Source organism: Perna viridis, chromosome 8 (genome assembly GCF_037379345.1).
Source record: "Perna viridis isolate PV_CMFRI_1.1 ecotype Kerala chromosome 8, ASM3737934v1, whole genome shotgun sequence".
NCBI classification, from domain to species: Eukaryota; Metazoa; Mollusca; class Bivalvia; order Mytilida; family Mytilidae; genus Perna; species Perna viridis.
This window is the reverse complement of record NC_142452.1, coordinates 5077041-5102773: the sequence shown is the minus strand read 5'-3', so window position 1 is coordinate 5102773 and position 25733 is coordinate 5077041. Positions and strand designations below refer to the sequence as shown.

Below are 25733 nucleotides of genomic sequence, written 5' to 3'. Positions count from 1 at the left end.
CTTGAAAATGCAATTATGATTAACATGATACTTAACCCAAACTACGACAACCAGTGCAATTAATCCGGACATTATTACTCCAATGGAAATTCGTCACATTTCATAAATCATTTAATACAATTGATAAACTCATAGCACTATTTCAAAAATTGTAATTCGTATGAACCTCAAACTGTTCTCATTTTGTATAACACATGTTCTTTACCTATAGTATAAAGCATACACTTTTCATAGTAGGCCTGTTCCAGTGTTATGAAGGATGGAATAGACATTATTTGAGGTCTTATTTTTGCGAGGGTTTATTACATTTTACAAAAACCCAAAAGAATACTTTTCTCATCATTTTATTTGTATAGATGAAACTATAAATATTAGTTTTAATATGTAAATAACAAATGTGACAAAAATGACTAATATTATATCAAAAGGTGACCTACAAAATAACTGATAAAATGTTTTAAAAAAATGACTTAAGATATCAGTATGACTAAACGTTAACCACTGATATAATGCCCAGACACACTACTGTGCAGTAAACTGATTTTCCATCCCTGAGATGTTCTGCTGATTAAATGATAGGTTTGTTGTAATTTAATGTCTTTGGTAAGAGCCCACCATTCGTATGATGAATACAACACATTTCAAATAATATATATTGTGACAAACACCATTTATATGATGAACACAACACATTCTAAATACATGTAATATAGATTTTAACAAATGCAAGTGAATAAGTCTTGAGGTAAACAGTATACATGTAAAATTAGTTTTCTCCAGTCCAAAAATTGGTAAAGTTTGTAATTTAAGTTGTCAGATATTCAAATTATAAATGTAGTAAAATAACATGGACTATGTTTATACTATAATACAATTATTTCAAAGTATTTACTTTTTACACTTGTATGTATTTTATACGGACATCGTTGTCAAAATGTACAAAGAAAATACTTTGATTTAATGCAAAGACCACCTACCCTCTACAGATTACATGAACAAATGGGTGCAAAATGTTTTTTTACAGTTTAACATACAGAAAGAGTTGACTTTAAAAAAGAATATCAAAACAGAAAATATCAACTGAATTACCAAGTGTAAAGGCAGACACATAGGCTACTTGTTTACCAAACTTAAACACACAGTTCATAGGAACACACTTTGACCATTTCTTCACAGACCTTAATGATATCAACAGGTATGCCAAGTTCATAAGAACACACCTGAGCTACCTGTTAACAAAACTTAATTATATTAACTGAAAAAAAACAAGCTCAAATGCACGCTCTTTGGATACCTGTTACCTCAGTTTGAAAATATCAACCGAATTACCAAGTTCAAAGGCACATATCTGGGCTACATATTAATAGAAATTAATTACATCAACAGGAAAGGAAGTTTATTGGCAAACACATTGGCTACCTGTCAACAGAACTTAATTATATCAACAGGCTAAGGAACACCAAGTTTATAAGAATACACCAGGTAAGACATGACCGATCTAACTTAAAATTTCTTGTCTCATCTACGAGAGACAAATTTAACATTGGTCAATCAAGGTTATTATGATGATCATAAAACTTTTGTAGTGATGATATTAACAAAGACTGAACTCTATGAAGTTAATTTGACAGTATTTTCACTCTACTAAGAAAGTCTTTGTAAAAATCACATGAACAGTAGTAATGGGAAATATATACTCCATAAGCTGGAGATGTTAGTATATTATCAGAACAATATAAATTGTTCTGTCAGAAATGATCTTATCCAGAAAAGACCTATGCAGTTAATAAGTGATTGTTTAAACTTTTAACGCAGACACACAACGTATGTTATAGGAAGTCTAACAAAATTCAAATTAGTCAAGGCATTAGCAATATAACATACTGGTAGGGTATCATCAAGGTTATTTTAGTACAAAAAGATCCATAACGTAGTCATGTTAATGTATGGGATAAGTTTATAAAATATATTAAATATCTTATAAAAAGATACCTCAAACATTTAGTAAGATATCTTGTTTACTGTGCACTGTATGAAATATTATAAGGTATCTGATTGGAAACAGGAAAAAAGGGAAACACAATTTATTTACTAACTATGACTATAGCAAGTCATACAGATGTATTTACCTTAGTAATAATTCCCCGTCCTTTGTAAATGATATAGAGTTACATGAGATAAAAAAATTACTCAGTGTTATTCCCCTTTCTACTCTCTATCACTCCATGGGTTATACAGTTACACAAGATATAAATTACTTAGTGTTAATCCCCTGTTCATTCTCTACCCCTCCATTATCTTTAGAGTTACACAAGATATAAATAACTTAGTATTATTTCCTTATCAACATTCTATCCCTCCACTTTTTATAGAGTTACACCAGATATAAATGCATTAGCGTCTGTCCACTTTCTATCCATCCATGGGATATAGAGTTCCACCAAATATAAATACCCCACTAAAAATACTTTCATATTAAATACAAAAGTGTTTTCTTGCTTTACCTTACAGTGTTTAGGTAAGCTACTGGTATCACTTCGCGCTTTTCCAAATACTTACCTTACTAAAACAAAATCTAAGCTAAAAAATGAAGATCATTCAGAATGTGTATTATTTAATATTTTTCTTGAAATCATAATTCACAGACATTTTATCAATGGTGTTACACCTTTTGCCATTGGAATAAAAACATATAGTTTTTAGCAGTATTAAGATTTTAAATTGAAAATGATAAAAGCATTTCTGTTCTTGTAATAAGACCTCCAACCTACAAGATTTGGATATTTTCAGATTATTTCATTTGAAATACCCGCCAAACCTTTTCCTTGTTTTTTTTTTTGTTTAGGAAAAACATCACACTTTTTTAGAATTATTGTTACAAGACACTACTGTTACTAGCTAATTTATTGTAGTCTGATAGTGAATAAAAGCACATTTAAAACTATAATATTTGTTTAAAGAAGTAGTTATATATTGATACAACCATAAAGTGACATAAAACATACACTTTAAATGTACAAAGGTTTTGACAAATATGCTGCATAATGCACACATAAACATGGACAATGAAGTGGAAAAACTTCTGTTAAACTCACAATCACAATTAGTATATTATACCACATAGAAACACAAATAAGTAAACCATTTGATATACATTGTTTGAACTAGAATTAAGAAGCAAAGACGATGTATTACTTCCATTGGCAATATAAATCTTTGGTGATGTCTAAATATATGATAGGTTTTCCATTTTGAAAATCATTATTCGTTTTATTTCCCTCGTTAAAAAGAATTATAGTAAAACAGTAATATTCAAATATTACAGTTAGGTGTTAATGACTTCATTACACAACAAACATTGATGGGTCTACAAGACAGAGTTCACATAGTTTATCCACAGTGGCAGGACCATCTGCAAAAAAAAATCTCATTCTTCAGTATTTTGGAAGGTGTTTAGCACCCAGGCGTATGTAGACAGCGCAACATTTTGCGTGTGGACAAACAATCAGCAAAATTCTTAATTCACGCTCTTATCTGTCTAAATATATCATTACAAATGTATAATATTTTTTTTATTGACATAACCTACGTCTAACATAATTAATATTAACGCGTTGTTGTTATTTAAACAATATATCAATAAAATGTAACATATAATTTTAACATTTACGAACTTTGACCGGGTCTACTTGGTGTGCGAAACAGTGCGCCTAAATTTAACTTAATTGTGCACCAACAAACCATAATTTTCTTATAACAGTTCGGTAAGACATAATAATAAAAATGTATTTTTGCGCAAAAGAATCTAACATCCGGAACCGCGACTTACGTTCGAAACTCATTCTAGACACTGTAGCCGGTCTTCTCAGAAAATGCAGGATTTTATAAAGTTGGGAAAATGTGAAAGAGTAATCAAGGGAACCAAGGTTATAGCGGTAATCAAAAGAATGTAATCCAGGGACAAAGACCAGACATGGAAAACAGACATATACAACAAAGAACATAAAGTAACTAAAATCATAAATACAAAGTAACATAAGTAAATGAGCAGCTCGGACTCCACTAAAAACTGGGAGCATAAACCAGGTGCACCGGTCGGGTAAGCGTCCTCTGCTTTTCTAGAAACACCCGCCGAGTTGCTCATAAAAAGTCCGGGGTAGACAAACGAGGAAAGGAAAACTATGACCGTTGAATAAATCAGTTCTAATGGTGCAGATGGATGCACCATAATGATCCACGAGTTCATGATGACGGCCATAAAACTTCTGTAGTGATGACTTCAATCTTGTAGCAACATAACCTTGTTCCAGAAGCCTATTTATTAGAGTTCTAGCTCGATACAAAAAGTCTCGGCAAGCTCTGGCATAACGTATGAGTTGTAATATGAACACTCTATATGCAGGAGCCGAAGTGATGTGAAGGATTGAACGCGACATTATCCTATTATCAAACGACGTTTGATTTGAATAATGTCAGAAAATTTCGAAAGGCTTGTCTGCAGCGGTTAGTGACAGGAAACTTACGACTGTCACTAGGTGGAGCTTAACATTTACCTAGTGCAAAAAACGAGTCCTTTTGAATATCTTTTCTAGCGGCTTCAATGCACCGCTTCAAAGCAAATAGTGCTGAACAGCTCATGCACAGAGGAGGTTCCCCACAAGCTGAAAAACAATAAACAAAAAAAATACATGACAGTTAAGTTGCACTTATGAAATACAACAGGCATACAGGAAATTTACTGTTAATATAAAACGTTTCACAATAACAAGTAATATATTTGGCAAGGATTTTACAGGTTACAAATTGAAAGGATAAATAACTTTTTTTGTAGTATGAGTCGATACTAACGCACATTCATTCGGTCGTTAGTTGAAGACACGTCTCGTCCATAAGAAAATACACTACCTGTGTCAACATGTGATAATTTTCTTTTTTCGTTTAACCCACATTTAACACTTTTTGAACAGCTCGATGGTTGTTTCATGAAAAGCAGAAAACGCTTTTCCAACCGGTGCACATGGTCCATGCTCCAAGGTTTTAGTGCAGTCCGAGTTGTTCATTTACTTTTGTTGCTTTTTACCTATTATTTTGGTCAGTTAATGTATTTTTGTTAGGTGTTTCTCAAGTCTTGGCTTTGTCCATGGATTACATTATTTTGAATTTATATAGAATCTTGGTTCCCTTGATTATAAAACAAATATGCCAGCCTTCATCAAACACTGCCAACTAGATTTAGATGAAAATATACTTGAAGATACTGAAAATAGTAAACGGACGACGCCAGACGCCAAGTGATAGCATCAGCTCACGTTGTCCTATCGGTCAAGTGGGCAGCTAAATGTCATAATAGAATAAATCGGGTTTAAAAACAGGTACATTACACATTTTAGAGAACTTGGAAATTCAGATATACCGAATAACACAGACAGTGTGAACATTTAAATTGCATTCTTGAATTCAAGTACATGTATTACCTTTAGATCGTAAAACGCCTACTGGATTTGGAGCATTTTTCAGGAGGGATATCCTAAAATCAATAGGTATATCTGGAGCCATAGGTGGTTTGTATTCCTAGGGAACAAAATAATAATCAAAATCATGATTTAGTCATCCATTTTAGCTAGATATCGATAAAAAATTAAAACAAAATATTAGAGACATGCAAACTGACAAATACACTGTTAATTCCTTATTGAAATAATTTTGTATTACTATTCACATTACTTATACTTACCCATGTACTGTTGGTCAATAACTGGCCAGACTGAGGATTAAATTTTATCATCTCTGTTAGATAATACCCTAAGCCCATGACATAAGAACCTTCTACCTGACCTATATCTACCATTGGATTCATGCTGGAAAAGACAATTATTTGTAATAAATCTTCTCATTTATTGGTTCCCTTTTGCAAAAGTAATCAAGGGAACCAAGGTTATAGCGGTAATCAAAAGAATGTAATCTATGGACAAAGACCAAACATGGAACAGACATACACAACAAAGAACATAAAGTAACTAAAATCATACATACAAAGTAACAAAAGCAAATGAGCAACTCGGACTAAAACCTGGGAGCATGGGCCAGGTGCAAGCTTGTTTATTCTGAATTATTATTGTTTACGGTGTTCAAAGAAAATATTTTTCTTATTATTACTTAAGGTGATATTTTTTTAACAAAATTAGTAATCTTTGAATAATACGTATTAGGAGAAAAATTGACGTATGTTCAGTTTTAAAGTTAAAATTAATGACATTTTCTCAGCTGTTATATTCCACCAAAACGTCACACCACGAATAAAAATCGTACAATCTTGGCATTCGTGCTCATATTTTTTTGTTATTCACTCGTTCCAATTAATTATTCTATCTCATGGTTAATAACATCTCTAAACATTGAATTTATTTGGTTTATTAGACTTTGCCTTTCAGTGTCTTAATTCTACATTTAACCGAAGTAATTCAATGCTCCCATCTCTTTTCTTCCCAACTTATTCCACCATCGGAAAGAAAGCATCGATCGGTTAACCAAAATGTCCTTGTCATCTTCAATTGCTACATGTTATTCTCCCCAATCGTAAATATATTTCGGTTCACCCGACTTCAAAATGGCACTGTCTTTTCATACCAATCTACCCCATAAGCATTACAATACAATCACTCGGTTTACCTGACTTTAAATTGCCAACGACTTTTCTCTCTAACTGTTCTATATACATATATAATATTACCCACCTTTCACCACAGTCATACAATATATCCACACGATTGATCAGACTTTGTCCTGTGAGAACATCAAGTTCCATCTCAGTGCATGTTACACCGTACGTGTTATATACGACTTCACCGGGGGTTTTCGACTGCTCGTATACTCTTAAAATGTACAAGTAGTTCATAGTGATAACATGAAACATATACTGACAATATTTTATAAATGTATCTATAATAGTTAGATGGAAAGATATGGTCAGTGAATGATTTATGTCACTCGACGACTACGTTTGTACTTGTTGACTTGAATGAACCTTTGTAAAATAAGATGATCCATCTTTATAGAGAAATGTTACAAAATCAGATAATCGTCCAATTGTTAAAAACACTGATAAAAACATTAAAGTAGATTTACAAGATGCTAATTACATACACGTGACGTTCCGATAAATCGACTCTTTCCAACTGACACTTCTCTACCAGTTTTTTCCATGTAGGATTAGTCATCTTTGCCTTTACTGGGCCGATCCGTGCCATCAACTGCTGGCAACACTTCTGAACTGCCTGCAAATATATATCATTATAAAAAATTTGTGTAGGGTGACGATTTTGTGTGTGTGTGTGTGTGTGTGTGTGTGTGTAAATATGATTGGATAACACACAGCAATTTCTATTTTTTACCAATTTTAAACTCAAATTGGAGGAATATCTGTTTTGTGACATTGATGACTTCTCGCGTACTTAAACACTACTGGATTAGCAAAAAGACGATAAAAATAACGTATATAGTCAGGCAACAAAAGTGTATCCTCCCAATCTAATATGTTAAACTACTTTTTTTCAAATTCTCTGCATGCATTTTGATTTGATTTTGAAATATCTGTCTGTATAATGTCTCATAAATTGTTTTAACAATTTGACGAAAAAGGTCGAAGTCAAGAAAAGAGACGAGTTTACTTTGTTTTTAATATGATTTAACAAATATGAAAAGATCACAAGTCACCACATTATTCAACGGACATAACATGAATATATTCTAGTTAACTTATTTCGTACCAAGCAGCATAACTCTGAACTAATGCTTCCTTCGGTAACAAAATCGTTAGCATTAGCAGTCGTATCGTTCGCCTTTACAGTTATTATGTCCATCGGTACTCCCAACTCAAAAGCGCACACTTGGGCTACCTGTAGAAAAACCATCAGTCAAACCTTGATCTGTTACTGTTTATGGATTTTTCTTATTTGATAATTGTGCTTAAATTGGTTAAAAGGTATGTACCTGTGGTCTGTGTTATGCGTTATCTTCGTGGTCATAACTATCCAACCACTAACATGATGTAAATTATTAACTTTTAACTTTTTCCTAAAATGAAGTATCCCCGTCATCAAACTAAAATACAGACAACCTTCTGTTGTAGCATCTAAGCTAAAAATATTCATCTCTGAAAAGGTAGTTTCACCTTGGTATTGATCTCCTCTACCCATTTAATCACTCCATTGACTAGAGTGCCACTCCAGATATGTATACCTTAGTGTTAACCCGTCCACTTTCTATCTTATTAGGGGCTATATAGTTACACCAGACATATAAATCTTTTTGTTAAACCCCTGTTTACTTTCTATCCCACCTCGGGCTATAGAGTTACACCAGACATATATACCTTAGTGTTAATCCCCTGTTCACTTTTTATTCCTCCATGGGCTATAGAGTTACACCAGACATGTATACCTTAGTGTTAATCCCCTGTCCACTTTCTATCCCTCCGTGGGCAACAGAGATACTGCCATCTCCAGCATATATGTTAACAATGGCGTTGTAATGAACCAGGTAATAGGAAATTGCAAACTTCATCGGAACTACGGAAAGTCCACGCTTTTTCCACCTATTTGCCTATAAAAGATTAATAAAAAATATCACTAGCATTTAAGTGTCAAAATAACACTTTAAAGACGTTATCTGTATGAATCAAAAACATGTGAAAAAATTTCAAATTTCTTTATCATTTGTCTATATGACTCATTTGATATTAACTGTGACAAACAAAAGGTAAATTTGGCTGTTTTCAATCGACACTTCACCATGTAAACCATGAATGAAAATAAACATATTTATTTGAACGATTCAATGGTTTGTTGCCAAATAAAATTATCAATCCTTGTTGAAAGCCTCAATAGTTTGTTATCGTCTGTAAAGCAGCATACCTTGTTGATATCCTAAATGTCTGATGAATATCAATATTCCTCGTTGAAGGCCTAAATGGTGTATTGTCGGTATACTTTCATTGTGTGTTGCCTGATGAACTTGAACATATTTTGTTGAAAGCCACAATGGTCTTTCTTCTGACGTTTATCAAAATACCTTGTCGATAGCATTAGTGTTACGTTATATCTGATGTTTATCAAAATACCTTGTCGATAGCATTAGTGTTACGTTATATCTGCTGGACATCAACATACCTTGTAGATAGCCTCAATGATACTTTATATCCATTGTTCATTTACATACCTTGTTGTAAGCATCAATGGTCTGATGTCTCTGTTGTATTTGAGCCGATTGTTTGAAGTCTGACGTCAGTTGTCTGATATTACAGTACTCTAATGGTTTATTACTTGTTGTTTTCTGAAGACAAAATAGTTCAATTAAGTTTTTGAGAAATTTGTTCTTCATAATGTGTATCTCGATTTTTTAATGGGCAAACTGAATTCCTTCATCTAATATTATTACAGAAGTAACTTAAAATAATCTTTCCTTGAGTTTAGGTAAACGTAGCATTTTAGCTTTGCGATAATGTTTAGAGAATAATCCAGTTATCTATTTCAACTTTAGAATTTCTAAATCAGAAAAACAACACTTCAAATAAGACATAATACAATGCATTCTACGTACTGTTCCTACTACACAAACGCTACACATCTTTTACATAGTTTAATTACAAACTACAAAGTTTTTTTTATAGGCTTAATGGTTTAATTTACACCAGGGCAACGAAACATATACATATTTAAAAACAAACATACAAACAAACTTAGAAAAAGATAAAGAAGAGACAAAACAAAATAACGGTTTTCTGCACTCCATACAGATTATTGATGCCTAATTTACATCAAAATTCTGGCTCAGATATATTTGATCTTGTGTTTTCCTTGATCATTATTCCATGTTAGATATGTAGTGTAGAGTTAAAATTTCTTCACACAATACTACGTATATACTTTACCTGTCCTTGTTGGTACAGGTTAAGTGTCCGGAGTTCAAGAGGATCTAAACTTAATTCTTTCGCAATGTGTTCCATAATCGACTCAATGACGAATATAGCAGGGGTAGATCCTTTTAAATAAAAGGGAAATGCAGTACACAGTGCAAAAATGTGCCTATAAACAATATGTTTTACGATAAATGATAACACTTAGAAATCGATGGTAAAGGAAAACTATTGACCAAACTTTACGATAAACGTGATGACTTTTCATTCAGAATTGTCAACTTTCCATTCATCTGTGGTAACATCCCTTCGGCTCCTGCGTATGGAGTTTTCATATCACAACTCATACGTTATTCCAGAGCTTGCCGAAACTATGCAGACTTTTTGTATCGCGCTAGAACTAACAAATAGGCTTCTGGAACAGGGTTATGTTGCTACAAGATTGAAGTCATTACTACAGATTTATGGGCGTTATCATGAACTCGTGGATCGTTATGGTGTATCCATCAGCACCATGCAAACTGATTTATTCAACGGGTCATGGTTTTCCTTCCCTCGTTTGTCTACCCCGGACTTGACTTTTTATGAGCAACTCGGCGGGTGTTTCTAGAAAAGCAGAGGACGCTTACCCTACCGGTGCACCTGGTCCATGCTCCCAGTTTTTAGTGGAGTCCGAGTTGCTCATTTACTTTTGTTACTTTGTATGTATGATTTTATTACTTTATGTTCTTTGTTGTGTATGTCTGTTTTCCATGTCTGGTCTTTGTCCCTGGATTACATTCTTTTGATTACCGCTATAACCTTGGTTCTCTTGATTACTCTGTAGAATGCTCTTCATGCTTTCAGATAAACAAATAATAGCAATTGTTTTTCCATGTTAGATTTTTTTAATATAAAAACAAAAATACCATTATGATATAAAATATTTTCATTCAATTAAAAAAAAAACATGTGAATTAGCAACATGGTATTTACTTCCACGCGCGTTTTGGATAAAACTTTAGGAACCTAATCCGACGAGATATAATACCAACCTGGCGCTCTACAGAATGTATTCATTGGTTTGTTTGTTATACATATTTTTGGTATGAACTCCCAGTTTGCACAAAAGTAAGCTGTTGTGGAGAAAATATACATAAAAAGGCAAATAATTATAATGTTCATTATTTCAAGGATTCAGACAGAAAGTTTAAACTACATTGTACATGTTTATTATTCCTCTTCAGAAAGAGCGTTACATGTTTGTATCACGTGCAAGAAATAAGTCTTTAGATATTGTTATTACATTTGTATTTACCCAGACGCCCTTGTTAATGCATGCTCTAGTTAAACAATTATGACAAGTAATCAGTCATGAATTAAGTGTCTCCAGTAAAAAATAGATTTCATATAGAAGTTATTATTAAACTGTCATGCAATTTGAAAGATAAGAAAAGAATCGAATTCTGACTGTGCATCAATTGCTGTGGTAATTTATTATCTTACATTACCGTTGTCAATATAGTCAAACATGCCGCCGAGTGCTATTTCGTTGCCTAGGTAACCAGCGTCAGTGATGAGGTCAATTTTCACTCCATTCAGCAATCCTTGTTCACTAACTCCCACCTAAAAGCAGAAACTTTATATCGAAATTTGAATTAAAACGAATCATCAAGAAACGAAGACATCAATATAAAAGGAAAAAGGAAAAAATATTACTTAACCATACATTGTGAAATGCCTAAACTGAACCCTGAGTAATCCAAAAACCTGTCGTTATCCGGTATTTTAAAGTCATTTACATCATCGTACAATGATATCAATTTACGAAAAGGTTTGTGATATTAATTCTTAAAACTAAAGGAAGACTATCAAAATATTTGTGTCAGTCATCAGTGGTTTATTTCATGTATAAAATTTGATATGAAAGTTTTCCTTTTGCATTTATATCTGACTATCTGCATCATTATACAAGTTCTAAAACGAATAATTTTAGTCATGTTGTTTATTTCAAGTTAAACCATCCTGGTTAGATATATATATATGTGTGTGTATACAGAAGTATATATTTGTCAATAATAATCCAACATGATCGAATAATCACAATATTTTAGTCACTAGTAATCTTCAGCCGTACAAATTTGTCGTTTTTGGATATTTTAGTTATCAACAATAATGGAACAATTACTACTGACATTTTCTATAAAAGTACGGACACCCACCAATACCTTGATTGTAGATCCTGTCATCCAACACATACCAAAAGAAATATCCCGTATTGTTTAACACGCAAGATCTGTGCAGTAGTTACAGATTCCGAAACACGGGATCAGTGGTTAGAAGAGTTAACAATATTTATAAGAAATCAAAAATATCCCGAATCATTAGTAAGAGTAATCAAGGGAACCAAGGTTATAGCGGTAATCAAAAGAATGTAATCCAGGGACAAAGACCAGACATGGAAAACAATCATACACAACAAAGAACATAAAGTAACTTAAATCATACATACAAAGTAACAAAAGTAAATGAGCAACTCGGACTCCACTAAAAACTTGGAGCATGGACCAGGTGCACCGGTAGGGTAAGCGTCCTCTGCTTTTCTAGAAACACCCGCCGAGTTGCTCATAAAAAGTCAAGTCCGGGGTAGACAAACGAGGAAAGGAAAACCATGACACGTTGAATAAATTAGTTTTCATGGTGCTGATGGATACACCATAACGATCCACGAGTTTATGATGACGACCATAAAACTTCTGTAGTGATGACTTCAATCTTATAGCAACATAACCCTGTTCCAGAAGCCTATTTGTTAGCGTTCTTGCGCGATACAAAAAGTCTGCGTATTTTCGGCAAGCTCTGGCATAACGTATGAGGTGTGATATGAACACTCCATACACAGGAGCCGAAGGGATGTTGCCACAGATGAAAGGAAAGTTGACAATTCTGAATGAAAAGTCTTCACGTACTTACGGTATTCAATGAGCGAAAGAAATACCAGTACAAATTCTTCGTACCACTAATAGCCGGGAGGAATCTGATCATTCTGTAATTTCATTGGTCATAACTCAAACCCGCGTAATACAAATATTTTCCATATAGCTAAATCGAATCTGCCGATAATAGCAGATTATATATATATATTTGTCTTTTTATTCTTAAATAAGAATAAGAATTACAAAATGATTGTTCATAATCAAAATATTGCTCAATACTCATTATACATGCAAGAACCGTCTACTATTTTCTTCCTACCGTATAGTCGGCTCTGTAAGGGAAGCGCCTGCCTAACATCTCCATATTGGTGTGAAAGTCCATATTAAGTTTAATTGGTCTGAAAAAAATACAATTCCAAATATCCAAAAGTACATTTCATTTCATTTCGTCTAATGGTACTTGTATATAGAATAAAAGCAAATTGACATTTTATGTATGCTTGAAAATATATACATTAAAATAAAACAAAAGATGACCATGGTAAATAACTATTCATGAAACATTGGAATTCATAGTTTCTTGATTTTTTTCTTGTCAAAACAGTAACTAATGCTGATAGTAAGTGCCATAAACCGTGAAGTACTTTTATATTATTTTCTATCGGCAATGGTTTACAAAACTGAACTTAAATAATCTTAATGTATGTTTAATATTGTATAAAAAAACTATTTCTACCTTTTCATTATATGAGCAGCAACAGCGCATCCTGCAGCTACCAAAGTATTTCTTGATATTTTGGATCCATAAGCTCCACCAAGTCTCTTAACACTGACATTTACCCTGTTCAATGATATTTCTAAATATAAACTCTTTCTTAAAGTGGACACATTGTGATAGTATCTGAGTAGCATTACAGTTGATTAATCGGTAAACAGTTTCTCACTTTCCACGAGAAGCGACTCGTGGTAGCTACATCTTTTATCAACACGTTTCAGTTTCGTAGGGGAAAATTTGCAAATCGCATTTCTGAAAAAGTCCTTAAATTTAACAAGATTCAAGATGTCATGACTTGAATGCATAACATAAAATGAGACTTTATTAAAAAGTCATTAATACCTGCTCTGTTGAATTCCTAACACCTGAGCCACACCTTTTTGTGCATGGTCTATCCATTGTGTCGATGTCTTTACATCCATACCTGTGTCTGTTGGGGTACAGTACGCAATCTGAAGTTTAAAATTTTCATAGATTGGACATCAACAACCAATCATTTTTATTTAGTTTCATTCTTGGTGCAAGATTCTTGATATTATTATTTAACTCAATAGCCCAAGTTGTCTTAAGTAAAAGTAGGCATCTTTTTTTTAATTAAAATAAGGAATAAGTTATGAAATGTAAAATCATTAGAATCATTACACTATGACTATAGTTGTCATATAGAGGTGCCATGTACAATACCTGTGTTTCCATTTGGAAATGTTGCTGCTCGCCAACCTTAATTGTTCCTGTAATTTTCCTTGGGCTATTGTTTATTGCAGCTGTAAGGAAATATTTAATCTTTTAATAACAATGTTGACGCGAGAAATTGCTCTGAATATTTAAACACTAAACCAAAATAAATCACTTCGTTCCTTTATTTCTGTCCAACAATTTATTAATTGCACAAAAAATATAACAACAATAATTGTGTTATTTCTCATTTTAAAAATGCTTTTAGCTGAACACTTATAGTAATGTTAAGGGCTGCCCCTCAAAATCATAAAACCCTTCGACATATCTTCAACAATATAAAAACTTATGAAGACTGTTCTGCATATTCTACAATAAAAATCTTACTTTGAGCATCCCCCTTTGCAAATTTGTCGAGGGGTGGTGGTAATGGATAAACTTTTCTGGCTTTTATGGCGTCATCTATTGAAAGTAGAGGAGGTTTCTGATCGGAGTATGTCACTACTACCTCACTTACTGCCCTGTTTGCAATGTCTTCATTTTCTACAATGTACAAATTATTGGCTACAACCAGTGGCAACGTGACGTAACACATAAAGCAACAGTAATGTCGTCGATAGGCAGGGCAAGTAATCTGTGAACAATACTTAGTGCATTCAAAATATAAACAAAGTTGTCAAAGAGGAAACATATGTTGACGAAAAAAGCTGTAATGAAAACAAAAGAAAGGTGACGAAAAGATCAACAGAAAGACGGATGATGATGCTTAAACTATATTTGCTCTTCTTCGGGATTTGATCGTTTTCAACGTCTGGTCTTTGTCCCTGGATTACATTCTTTTGATTTCGTTTTACATCTTATCAATCGAGTACAATGTGATGATGTATTTGTACGTTCTTTCTTGATATTAAATAAGATGTTATCCGTTTACGCATCGTGTATAGGAAAACTAAAACTGTACATTAAAATTAAATTTAACCAAAAAAAGAATCAGAGTAATAACAGACATATGCTTAAAACAATTAGTACATATATTGACATAAGTAGTAGTAGGTATTTTCATATTTACCCGCCACTATCATTGCGAGAGCCTGTCCTGCATATTTTATGTCTCCACTGCACAAAACCTAGAAAGACGGCGTCGATCATTGATCACTTTACAGCATGAAATACGAGCAGTGGCCCATGTTCAGATTTTATAGCACAAATTAAATTTAGAGGAAGTTACAAAACAGCTGAGTCTAGAAATCAATTTCCATAATTATAAATACATTTGAATTTCAACTTTGACCTTCTGACCCGAAATTAAAAAGTGTCTTATTTGTCGCAAGTGGTTGAATAGCATAAGAGAAGAACATTCAACAGTTGTGCCCTTGAATCTATTTTTCGAACAGAGGGACGGACAGGAGAATTCTTTAGTCCTCGTTGTTTGCAAATGAAAGAGAACAACGCATTTTCTTCGTCATATATATAATAAAGAGGATTTGTAATAAGTTACTTTTTCAAATTGATATTGTCAACGGAAACTTGATTTCTTTTGTCTGCAATACTATATCGATGTGTTCAATTTTAAACAAGACTTAAGTCATAAATTTATCATTTCAATGGTATTATTTGTTCTTACCTCTTCTGGTTGACTTGGCAAGTCTGGTGCGTAAGGTGAGGAGCAATTATTTTCACCAGGGATATCTTTGGCAGTGATAAATTTTAGAACACCCGGCATTGCCTTAAAGGATTGTTCATATCATCACATTTAATAATATCTTGATATTTAAAATATAATTTGTTTTATAAAAACATGCTAATTAGCAACAATATATTATTTTTAAAAGAGAGACGATAGAAAAACACGTTTTTACTCGTATCTTCAACAATACTATGTTAAAATGTATGTGGAGATAAATGAGAAAAATAAGTTGAAATAATGTATTGTTCTGATTATAGCTTGAAAGTTTTCTATTAAATTAATTAGCAGTAATTAGCCCTGCTAATATGAAAATTTTACAGCAATTTACCATATCATATATCAGTCAAATATAATGAAGCGACTGGACCTCACGTCTTGCTATTTCGAACTCAATGCAAAAAAACAACACTTTACTTATCATTAAAGAAATAGAATCAACATTTTTTTTTAACTTCTATGTACCAGAGCTTTTGACGGATCCATGTTTTGAAGTATTGCATTTCCAACAGTACTTATAACAAAGGCAGCGTGTAGTGTTCCCTGTTGTTCGGCAATGTCATTTATGTATTCGATCTTACCAGACGCCTGCAATATTAACAAATGTTTTTTTTTTTTGTAATTTATAATTTATGTTTAGATGTAATCTATTATTCCCTTTCTTTACTTTTTAATTTATCATCTAAATAATAAAATTTCCCAATGAGCTTGCTTGGTACTGTGACGTCATTAACGTCGATTGCAATTCACATTATTCCTAAAAAGCGGCTCACGAAGCGTAAATTGCACCAAAGTTGGTTCTTTGGCAAAACCAGGTCAAGAATTAAAACAATCCGTAAGTACTATACAAGTATGGCTTTGAGTTGCTTTATTTGGTACTTTAATAAGAAGTCGTTTACACTACTTTGTGACAAATTACATGCAAGTCTCATTTCAAGTTCTCCTATGAATGATTTTCAAAGAGCTATGACACTGCTTCAAAATTAACTTTTATCTATGACTCACCTGGTCTACAGCTTCGAGTTTCATAAGTGGTTCAGTAAGTGGCCATTCCAAAGGTTTGGTATCATAAGATTGCTGTCCTGTTGATAATGGTCTCCCTAAAGATTTGGCACCACATCTGTAGACCATTCCTGCGTTGTCTCCCAGTATATCAAGTATATACTAGAGGAATGGGAAATATGCAAATTTGTACAATACGGTTAATCAGATTGTTTCAGTTTTAGAAACGTTTGTAGGAGGGTTTCTCCAATAAGTTTGTTTAATGTTCATACCCACAGACTGGTATGAGAAAAGTATTTTTTCTGGTTAGGTGTTCAGCTGATTATTGTAATTCCAAATTTAATCAAACAAGTCATGCCGGACAGAGTTCAAATCTTATTCTACTCATTGCAGAGTAAAGGTTCATCAAATAGAATATCATTAGACAAACAAAACCTCACACATACCGTGTCCAAAAAGTTAACAAAACGGTAACATGAAATTCACACTATAATTCAAAATAACATAGGAATAGAAAATTCTTACTCTGTACAAATATCCCAGAGCAACATTTTTTCTGTAGGCGGTACTCGGTTCCACAGCATCTATGTTTGGATCAGGGTTTACCTCACTGGATAAGGTACTTATAGCACCTTAAAGGAAATTAATGCAAATACAATTTTTAACAGTTTTATTAGTTTGTACTTTCTAGTGAATATAGTTACATTCATGAATTCAAATGTGTTGTTTTAGGTATGGCACCGATTCAAATATACAACTGTAATTCTATAAGCTGAACAACATCTGATTTTATGTCCATTTGACACTATATAAGGTTTTTGAATGAGTCTTGATAATAATTCATGGTTACCTTGTACAACGGACACATCACCCAAATTCTTTCCCTGTAGGAAATTTTCTGTTTGTACAGCATGGACCTAAAGCATAAACAAAATACTAAAATACAGAAAACAGAAAACATGATATAAACTTTAACTTAATTGACCTAGTTAATATCGTTGTTCGTTTTATTCTCAACCTTTTGTGGAGAAATTAATTGAATACACAGCTATAACTCATTTTCATATTGATGTATCATGTGATCTTGACATTTACTAAGAAAATATCTTCATAGAGGAATGTAGACTTACAAAGTTTTTAGAAACACCAGAGATGACTATACATGGTTTCTCTGCAACTAAAAACTTCCCTGCCTTCCTGTCTATCTTCATTCGTATTCCAGCGTTGATATAGGAATGTGAATTCTAAAACAAGTGTGAAAATTCAAATGTATGTGATCCAGGCTTGAAATCAATTATCGATTGTCAATATCTACCTCAAACATTTGTTGTGGATTGGTAATGGTGTTTGTCTGCTCTTGATGTTGATATTGTTGTAATTGTCGATTTTCGCTGATGACCGTAACGGCGGTTACGATCATTGCAAAATTGCAGAGGAGAATTTGCATAGGATTGTTTTTCTTTCATTAAGTTGCTTTTTGTACTGATATTGAACAAAATAAATATATGTTAATAGTTGAATAATAATAGTAAACATAAAATATATTTTACTTACCACTGCTCTTTGTGCAACTTTGTATAACCTACAGAAATAATCATCAGTCATTGGTGGTAAGATCATAGAAACTATCACTTTATTTGTCATGTTTGTCTTCAGAAACTGGCTGATTGGGACATTCTCTGAACCACTGCTACTGGCTGTCGAGGAAACAATGAAACAAAATTAAGTATACAGTCAATTATTGTTTGGTATCGTTTTGACGATATATAGGCTTAATCAAATATACAAATGGTCCATTTTTGCCAAAAATTAAAAAAAAACTCAAGTTTTGCCGAGAGAAATTTGGATCAAGAATCTTTACGATGTAGCAAATATATAAACATGAAAACAACTTCTTTTGACAAACAGAAAGCATTTTTCAATTCATATCTTTACATAAGGATAAGATAAGATAGTATTTTTCCACGACAACAATTGGAGTTTGTGTATTGATCATTATTTTCAACAGGACATACACCAAAGAAGAAATGGAGAATTTTAATACCAAAGATGTAGAGTAAAGCTGTACAAAACATACTTTGTAAATGGTTTTGATATATTTTCTATAGGTCTATTAGGTCATGTTGAAACTTGAAGCACCAAACTATAAAAGACATTAAGACTTTCCAAACAATCGGTGTAATTATCACAATTTCTAGATCAACATTGAAATAAAAAGACAAAAACGTATACACAGGCAGCTGGGATATTCCAAAATGTACTATATAGGACAGGATAGCTGAATAGAGTCGTGTCGTTTTCCACAGAGCCTTCTGTTAGAGCTTTGCTCTTTTGTTTTTTTTAGGGATGTAGGCCAAAATAATAGGCAGACGCCAGTGTGTGTATAGTTAAAATGTGATATATGATATGAAGATAATCTCACAACCTATGATTATCTAATGGTAAAAATATAAGCTAGCTTTCAAAGGCTGTGCCAAATTGCGTTCCCTTTCTTGAATCACGTTTTGAATGATATCTTAAAGATAAAACACAAAATAATTAACAAATAGAGGCGTACAATTGAAGCCTATCGGGGTTGAACAACGACAATACTTTACCGATCATTAGTTGAGCATTTGCAGCTTCCAAAGTAACATATACATCCGACTGGAACTCTGGATGGAGGTGTTTCATCATTAAGTTACCTGCCCAACATCCTAACTGGAAGTACAAAATATATTTAACCTGTTTTCAGTCTATTTTCTTATAAATACTTTTGATGATAAATCATGTAATAAAATAAAACGTTTCCTACTTCAATTAAAAGAACTTTTTGTATTTCAATATTTCAAGTTCACGGTTATACTGTGCTCATGTATTTGGTTTACTTTCTTATTCAGTTATTGTTTAAACGTAGCTGTATCACTATGGAACCGTTTAAGACAGTATTTGTCAATACTCATTTACTTAAATATTTTTGGCCAAATAGAATCAATCAAGTAGTATGCAATAGAAAATAGAAGGATACAAGATTATCTCTTGGAATATATAGAAAATAGAATGAAAAACATAATAATGTGTATACATGCATATCCAACTAAACTTGTGGGCACAACAAACTAAATTAGCAGTACTCTTTGTATACCTACACTTCTTATGGAGTTTCCAGCAACTCTATGTAGCATTTCAGCCATATCACCAAGATGTCCTAGATTTGGTCTCAATTTTGAACGTTTGAAAATATCAATCAGTTGGTTGATTGACAACCCTGCTCCTAGTACGACCGTAGGGTCAAACTGTAATGGATATGAATATTCTTATTAAGGTTAAAGACATTATCTAAATTTCATAGCACATTCGAAAAAATAACAAAGTTAGTACTTCTTGAAAATAAAAATGCGATCAGAAAAGTACAGTTGTAGAAAGACATATTTGTTCGTCCGAAATACTGAGCGTGTATACCTACCACTGAAAGAGTAAAATGTACAATATTGCTATATAAAGTTATTTTTTTCTGACAATATATTTGACTTACATCGACACTAAACAAGCCCTGTATTCCTCTTAGATCAACTAGTATATCAAAGTTTGATGGTTGGAGTTCTGCTTTGTAAACACCTGTAACATTTTGTAAAAGACTGGAGGTAAAAGCATTATTACAGAAATATCTAATTTGTAGACTTCTTCTTTACTTTAGTTGTTGTTGTCTTGGTCATAATTTGCTATTTCTATGTTTGTTTTACTTTTAGGTTTTGTGTGTAGATTTCACCGTAGTTGTAAGCTTTTGGTAATTTCTTTCACCATTTGTTATTGTTGAGAAAATCTTTACTTCTGCGTTCAAAATCGTGGATTTTATGATGTTCACAAAACGTTCTTACACTAGAGTATTTGTTCCCAATTGTCAATGCGGCATTGCCTGTATTACTGACTAAGTAAAAACATAAAAATAGTAGTGCTGTCTGCAATTAAAAAGTATTTCAATGAAGGGATGTTGCCACAGATGACAGGAAATTTGACGTCATATAACCAGCAACTCTTAATACAAGTCGATCAGTAAACTACGCAGACTTTTTGTATCGCGCTAGACTTCTATCAAATAGGCTTCTGGAGCAGGGTTATGTTGCTACAAGACTGAAGTCATCAGTACAGAAGTTTTATGGTCGTCACCATGAACTCGTGGATCGTTGCGGTGTATCCATCTGCGCCATGAAAACTGATTTATTCAAAGTGTCATGGTTTTCCTTTCTTATTTCAACTACCCTGGACTTGACTTTTTATGAGCAATTCGGCGAGTGTTTCTAGAGAAGCACCTGATCCATGCTCCCATTTTTAGTGGAGTCCGAGTTGCTCATTTGATTATGTTACTTTGCATGTATTATTTTTGTTACTTTATGTTCTTTGTTGTGTATGTCTGTTTTTCGTGTCTGGTCTTTGTCCCTGGATTACATTATTTTGATTACTGCTAAAATCTTTGTTTTCTCTTTCAAAAACATTAAACAGTTGTTGTCAAAATTAAAGCATATATCCCTACATACAACAGAAAAATTGACGACCATACCTCCTATATTCACAAGGGAACCTGATTTATTCACAGCAAATAAAAGTACTTACCTGTTCCTGTATTCCCAAACACGAGTCTTATTTTCTTTCCTGGATTACTGGAGAATATCTGGAAGACTTGGTCCAACATAGTAGGTCTCTGCCAAACAGTATCACTGCCTACAATCCGTAACTCCTGGCCTGTCTTTGGATGACATTCACCGTGACATCTATTTCCTGTTTTTGGGCACACTGCTTTTCCCAACTCCTATTTTTATGGGGGAAAATATACATGTAATTGTGTTTGCAGAAATGAACAACATCCTGCCTTTGTGAAACAATGTATAGCAAAACTTGCAAATTGTCTACCAAAAATACAAGAAAAGTACACAACAAACTTATTACTAATGAAAAATAACGATATATGTTTACTTACTAGAAATTAAACAAACTATTATATTAGCTCCATTTGTAAACAAACCTCTATATCAACAGGGTTTGCTTTCTTCATCGTTGGTGAGTCCTGTGCAAACGACTTCATAGCATCCAAAATAGGTCTATATCCTGAAACAGCAGAAAATATTAAATCATGCAAATAAAAACTTTTATCTGCCTTTAAAGTGAAAAAAATATATATGCTCCCTATCTAAATGACATGATATGAACATATTAAAGCTTTAAAAACGCTTGATAATTATAAACACATCATAACATTAAGTTTACTGGTGCACTCGTAATAAATAATATTCCATTCGATATCTCAACAGATGACAATATTTATGATTGAAAATATTTGTGATATCATATCTTAAAGACAGAACATACGAAAATATTATTAAGTCGTCACAACATAATACGTTGCAACTTTTACATATGTCGTTTATATAACCAATAAGGTATTAACAAACTCATCAATATATGAACATGTGACGGCAACACTTACCAGTTCATTTTCAGAAGAAGAAAATAATTCCTATTGCATCTGTACAAATGATGGAAATACATACATTTACATTTAGTGTTTTAGATGACTACAACACTAACAAGACCTACCAAAACATCTACAGACGACAGCAACACTTGTAAGTACCCATCTACAGATAACGTCAACACTTACCAGTACACCTACAGATGACGGCGTCATAGGCATCTTCTACCTGTTTCATCGTCACCTTGCCGTTGTTGTTGTCTAATAGTCTACAATTCATACATGGGTAACAAACATACTCTGTGTAAATACTCGACTATCTGAGTTAGGATTTGGAAATATCTCTAATATATTTATTCTTATTTTAATGGTGTTTGTTTTCATTTTTGTGAAAAACATCGGTACTTTATCATACCTAGAAAAAATCGTAAAGGAATATGTACTTAAAAGGTTATTCAAAAATAGTATTTACCTTGGCATTTAAGTTTTGACTCCTCTTAACGTTACTTTAAATAAACATCAGAAGAAATGGCAAGATTATGTGCAATGAGTTTCTTACGCATGCATGTTCATGACTTGTCCGGGCGTGCAGTATCCGCATTGGGTGCCGTTATATTTAGCCAGACGTTTTGGTATGACGTCATTGATTCCCTCTACTGTTGTGATCTCCCAACCGTCGCACATGAACAATGGACAGAGACACTAAGATACATAAAGAAAGAAGTAAAATCATAGAGTAGTAACAAGAAATGCATAATATAAACATTTATGAAGAGGAAAAACGAAATTAAAACTATTTTATAACGTGCAAACTTAAGTCAAATAGATAGTGAATAATAAGAATGTTTTGATACTTAAAGTAACGACACGTTGAACTTTAACAAAATGTGCAGTTTTCTTTAGTTTCATGCCTATATATAATATTATTTTATTGTTATGACAAACAGAAAAATGATAAGTCTTAACAGTATATACCGAGTTGATAGGGTAACTTTTCATTGAGTCTGACAGGGGCTCATAGAGCTTAGCTTCCACTACACAGATGCCACACCCTCCCTCCCGACACATGGCTTTGGTTCCTGTAGATATCCGTTCTTTTCTCAGGTAGTCGACGAGAGATGTCCATGGCGGGTACTCATTTCCAACTGTCAAAATGCGGAGCATCATGTTAGTTACTCTGTTTTCGTTTCAATACAAAAAGATCTCGAAAAAATATTTTTTTAATTAACAATGTGAACTATCGTTGTTAATAATCTTATTAATTGTACACCTGTCTTTCTCTTTTCTTCATCGTAGTATGTTTTTTTTTATTTCTATTAATTTTCTTTATAACAATAAGCTTTTTTAAAATTTATCTCAACGAATTGGACGACAAACAATTTTAGCTATCCAACAGTACCTAGAAATTTGTGAAATCTTTAGTCAGAAATTGACGAAAACAATATAAGTCAAGTCGGGTATATGACTAATCAGAATATTGCAGAATACTTGAAATCAGCACACCACTTTTTTTCCTTACACCACGGATAACATGGGACTTTGAAGTAGTGATACACACTAACCTGTGTATTGTTGACCGTTGACAGTCAGAGTTATCTGTGAATTGACATCTGACTTGACTCGGAATTTTATAAAATGTCCACAGCTTTCACAATTAGCGGCAAACACTCCATTTTCGACGTTAGACTTCCGAAACAAATGTCTAGAAAAATGTATTTCTTTTTAAATGGTTATCATCCTTCGCAGCAAATAGCAATGGGATATTTTGTTCATTCTTTTTCTCTGTTTAACAGTAGAATTGCATTCAAGGACAACTTTACAAAGTTTGAGTATCACGAGAATGATTGGATTATGTAAATGGACAACAGTTGGGTCGTTTAGAAAAAAAGTTAAATCAACAGATATTCGATGTAGATTAATTCAATCTAAGGTTTTAAAAAGTCACTACGAAAATTAAGTCAAGGTAATATAGAAATAGCATTAAACTATTTTAATTTAGCACCCGATAATTAATTAGAATGAAAGGTACGGTATTTTGACCAAAGAGGGTAAATGCGGTCATGACATTGACTGATAAACCGAAGTATGATTATGATTACCAAATGTAAACAATACAATATATAACAACCCGAAGATTCAAGGACATGGGCATATCATTAATATATTGACATGTACATGTAATTGTTGGGTGTTTTTACGGTCTACCGAGAGAATGTGTTAAAGGATCTGTGTCAGGCAAATAGCGCATTACCGGTATAATGAATTTAGATATCAAAAGTTGGTTAATTGCAGCCTAAATACTGCAGTTCTTAATGAATTACACTATGAGAGCAAAGCTTTAAAAAATCACAAAACAACATCTGCGTTTAAAAATACAAGAGTGGATTTTAATGTTGCTTGATTTTGTAGAATGTGTCTTTTACTTTAAACAATGTTTTTTTCGATGACGACTTTCCAAACCATTTTATGTCATCAAAATTCACTTAACTCGTTAGGCTAGCAACAGAAAAGAGAATAGAATTGTAATCTCATCATATTATATCCCAATTAAATATCCAATAATGTAGCAGAAAGACGGATAACAGATGGATTGACAATTTAATCTGTCTTTTCTTCTGCCCATGCCAGTTAACAATAAATGAATTTTAATTTTGAAAATAACAAAATAATCTAGTATTTTGAAATGGTTGTGTATGTCAAAGAACTAGCAATTATTTAAGAAAGAATATGAATACTACACATTCAAATAGTTTGTATCAATTATTTTTGTTTGATGTAAGTAAGTCCTATAAGAACAAGGAAGACAGAATTAGACTTACTTTGAACCACAGACAGGACAGACAATACAGTTGCCCAATTTATGTAGAGGGTCCATCCTGTCGCTGTAGATGATGTTTGAAGAATGAGGTGAAGTGAGACTACATCCGTTAACATACAGATCACCTAATCAAATGATAATATTACTGGCCTTTGAACGTTCTATTTGTGCTCAGTTTTTCACATCTTTTGACGAACATTTATTGAGTATACAAAGTATAATACAAATTTACCGAAATGAATTTTGCAATAGTAAAAAGGATAAGTCAACAAGGAAAGTCCGTAGAACAAATGGCAATATCAAGGTAAAAACAGTGGAAACAACCGCCATTGTTCTGATTTGGTGCAAGCATCACCTATGGAAATGGGGGGATATCAGATTTTATTACGTTAGATCTCCCGCTTCAATTGCAGTGAATTATTTCTGGTATATTACAAAAAAGAAGCATTAAGTTCACCGGGAAAAGTTAATCAAAACAGTATATAAGTTAAATTGATTATATGAA

At 32.8% G+C, this 25733-nt stretch overlaps 1 protein-coding gene across 2 annotated transcripts; it reads right to left on the bottom strand.

Annotated features, from left to right (window-relative positions):
• Positions 1–328: 328 nt before the first annotated feature.
• On the bottom strand, positions 329–25347 carry LOC148609048 (uncharacterized). Of its 2 annotated transcripts, XM_088542864.1 has the most exons (35): positions 25230–25347; positions 23973–24112; positions 23386–23555; positions 22970–23112; positions 22600–22679; positions 21964–22046; positions 21555–21750; positions 20479–20561; positions 20093–20239; positions 19562–19664; positions 18519–18661; positions 18095–18208; positions 17815–17881; positions 17490–17596; positions 16968–17126; positions 16428–16550; positions 15903–16004; positions 15348–15405; positions 14666–14821; positions 14288–14367; positions 13946–14055; positions 13565–13669; positions 13148–13226; positions 11404–11518; positions 10948–11028; positions 9929–10038; positions 9217–9330; positions 8440–8601; positions 7767–7895; positions 7144–7274; positions 6735–6872; positions 5735–5858; positions 5475–5571; positions 4554–4661; positions 329–3412 (listed from the first exon to the last, which is right to left on the bottom strand). In XM_088542864.1, the coding sequence occupies exons 1-35, from the start codon at positions 25283–25285 to the stop codon at positions 3345–3347; spliced, it is 3981 nt and encodes a 1326-aa protein (XP_088398990.1). In that variant the 5' UTR covers positions 25286–25347; the 3' UTR covers positions 329–3344. The 2 variants fall into 2 exon arrangements, with proteins under 2 accessions (XP_088398990.1, XP_088398991.1); XM_088542865.1 differs by lacking the exons at positions 329–3412; positions 4554–4661; positions 5475–5571; ... (1 more) ...; positions 6735–6872; positions 7144–7274 and having other exon boundaries at positions 7771–7895; positions 8372–8601.
• Positions 25348–25733: the final 386 nt, after the last annotated feature.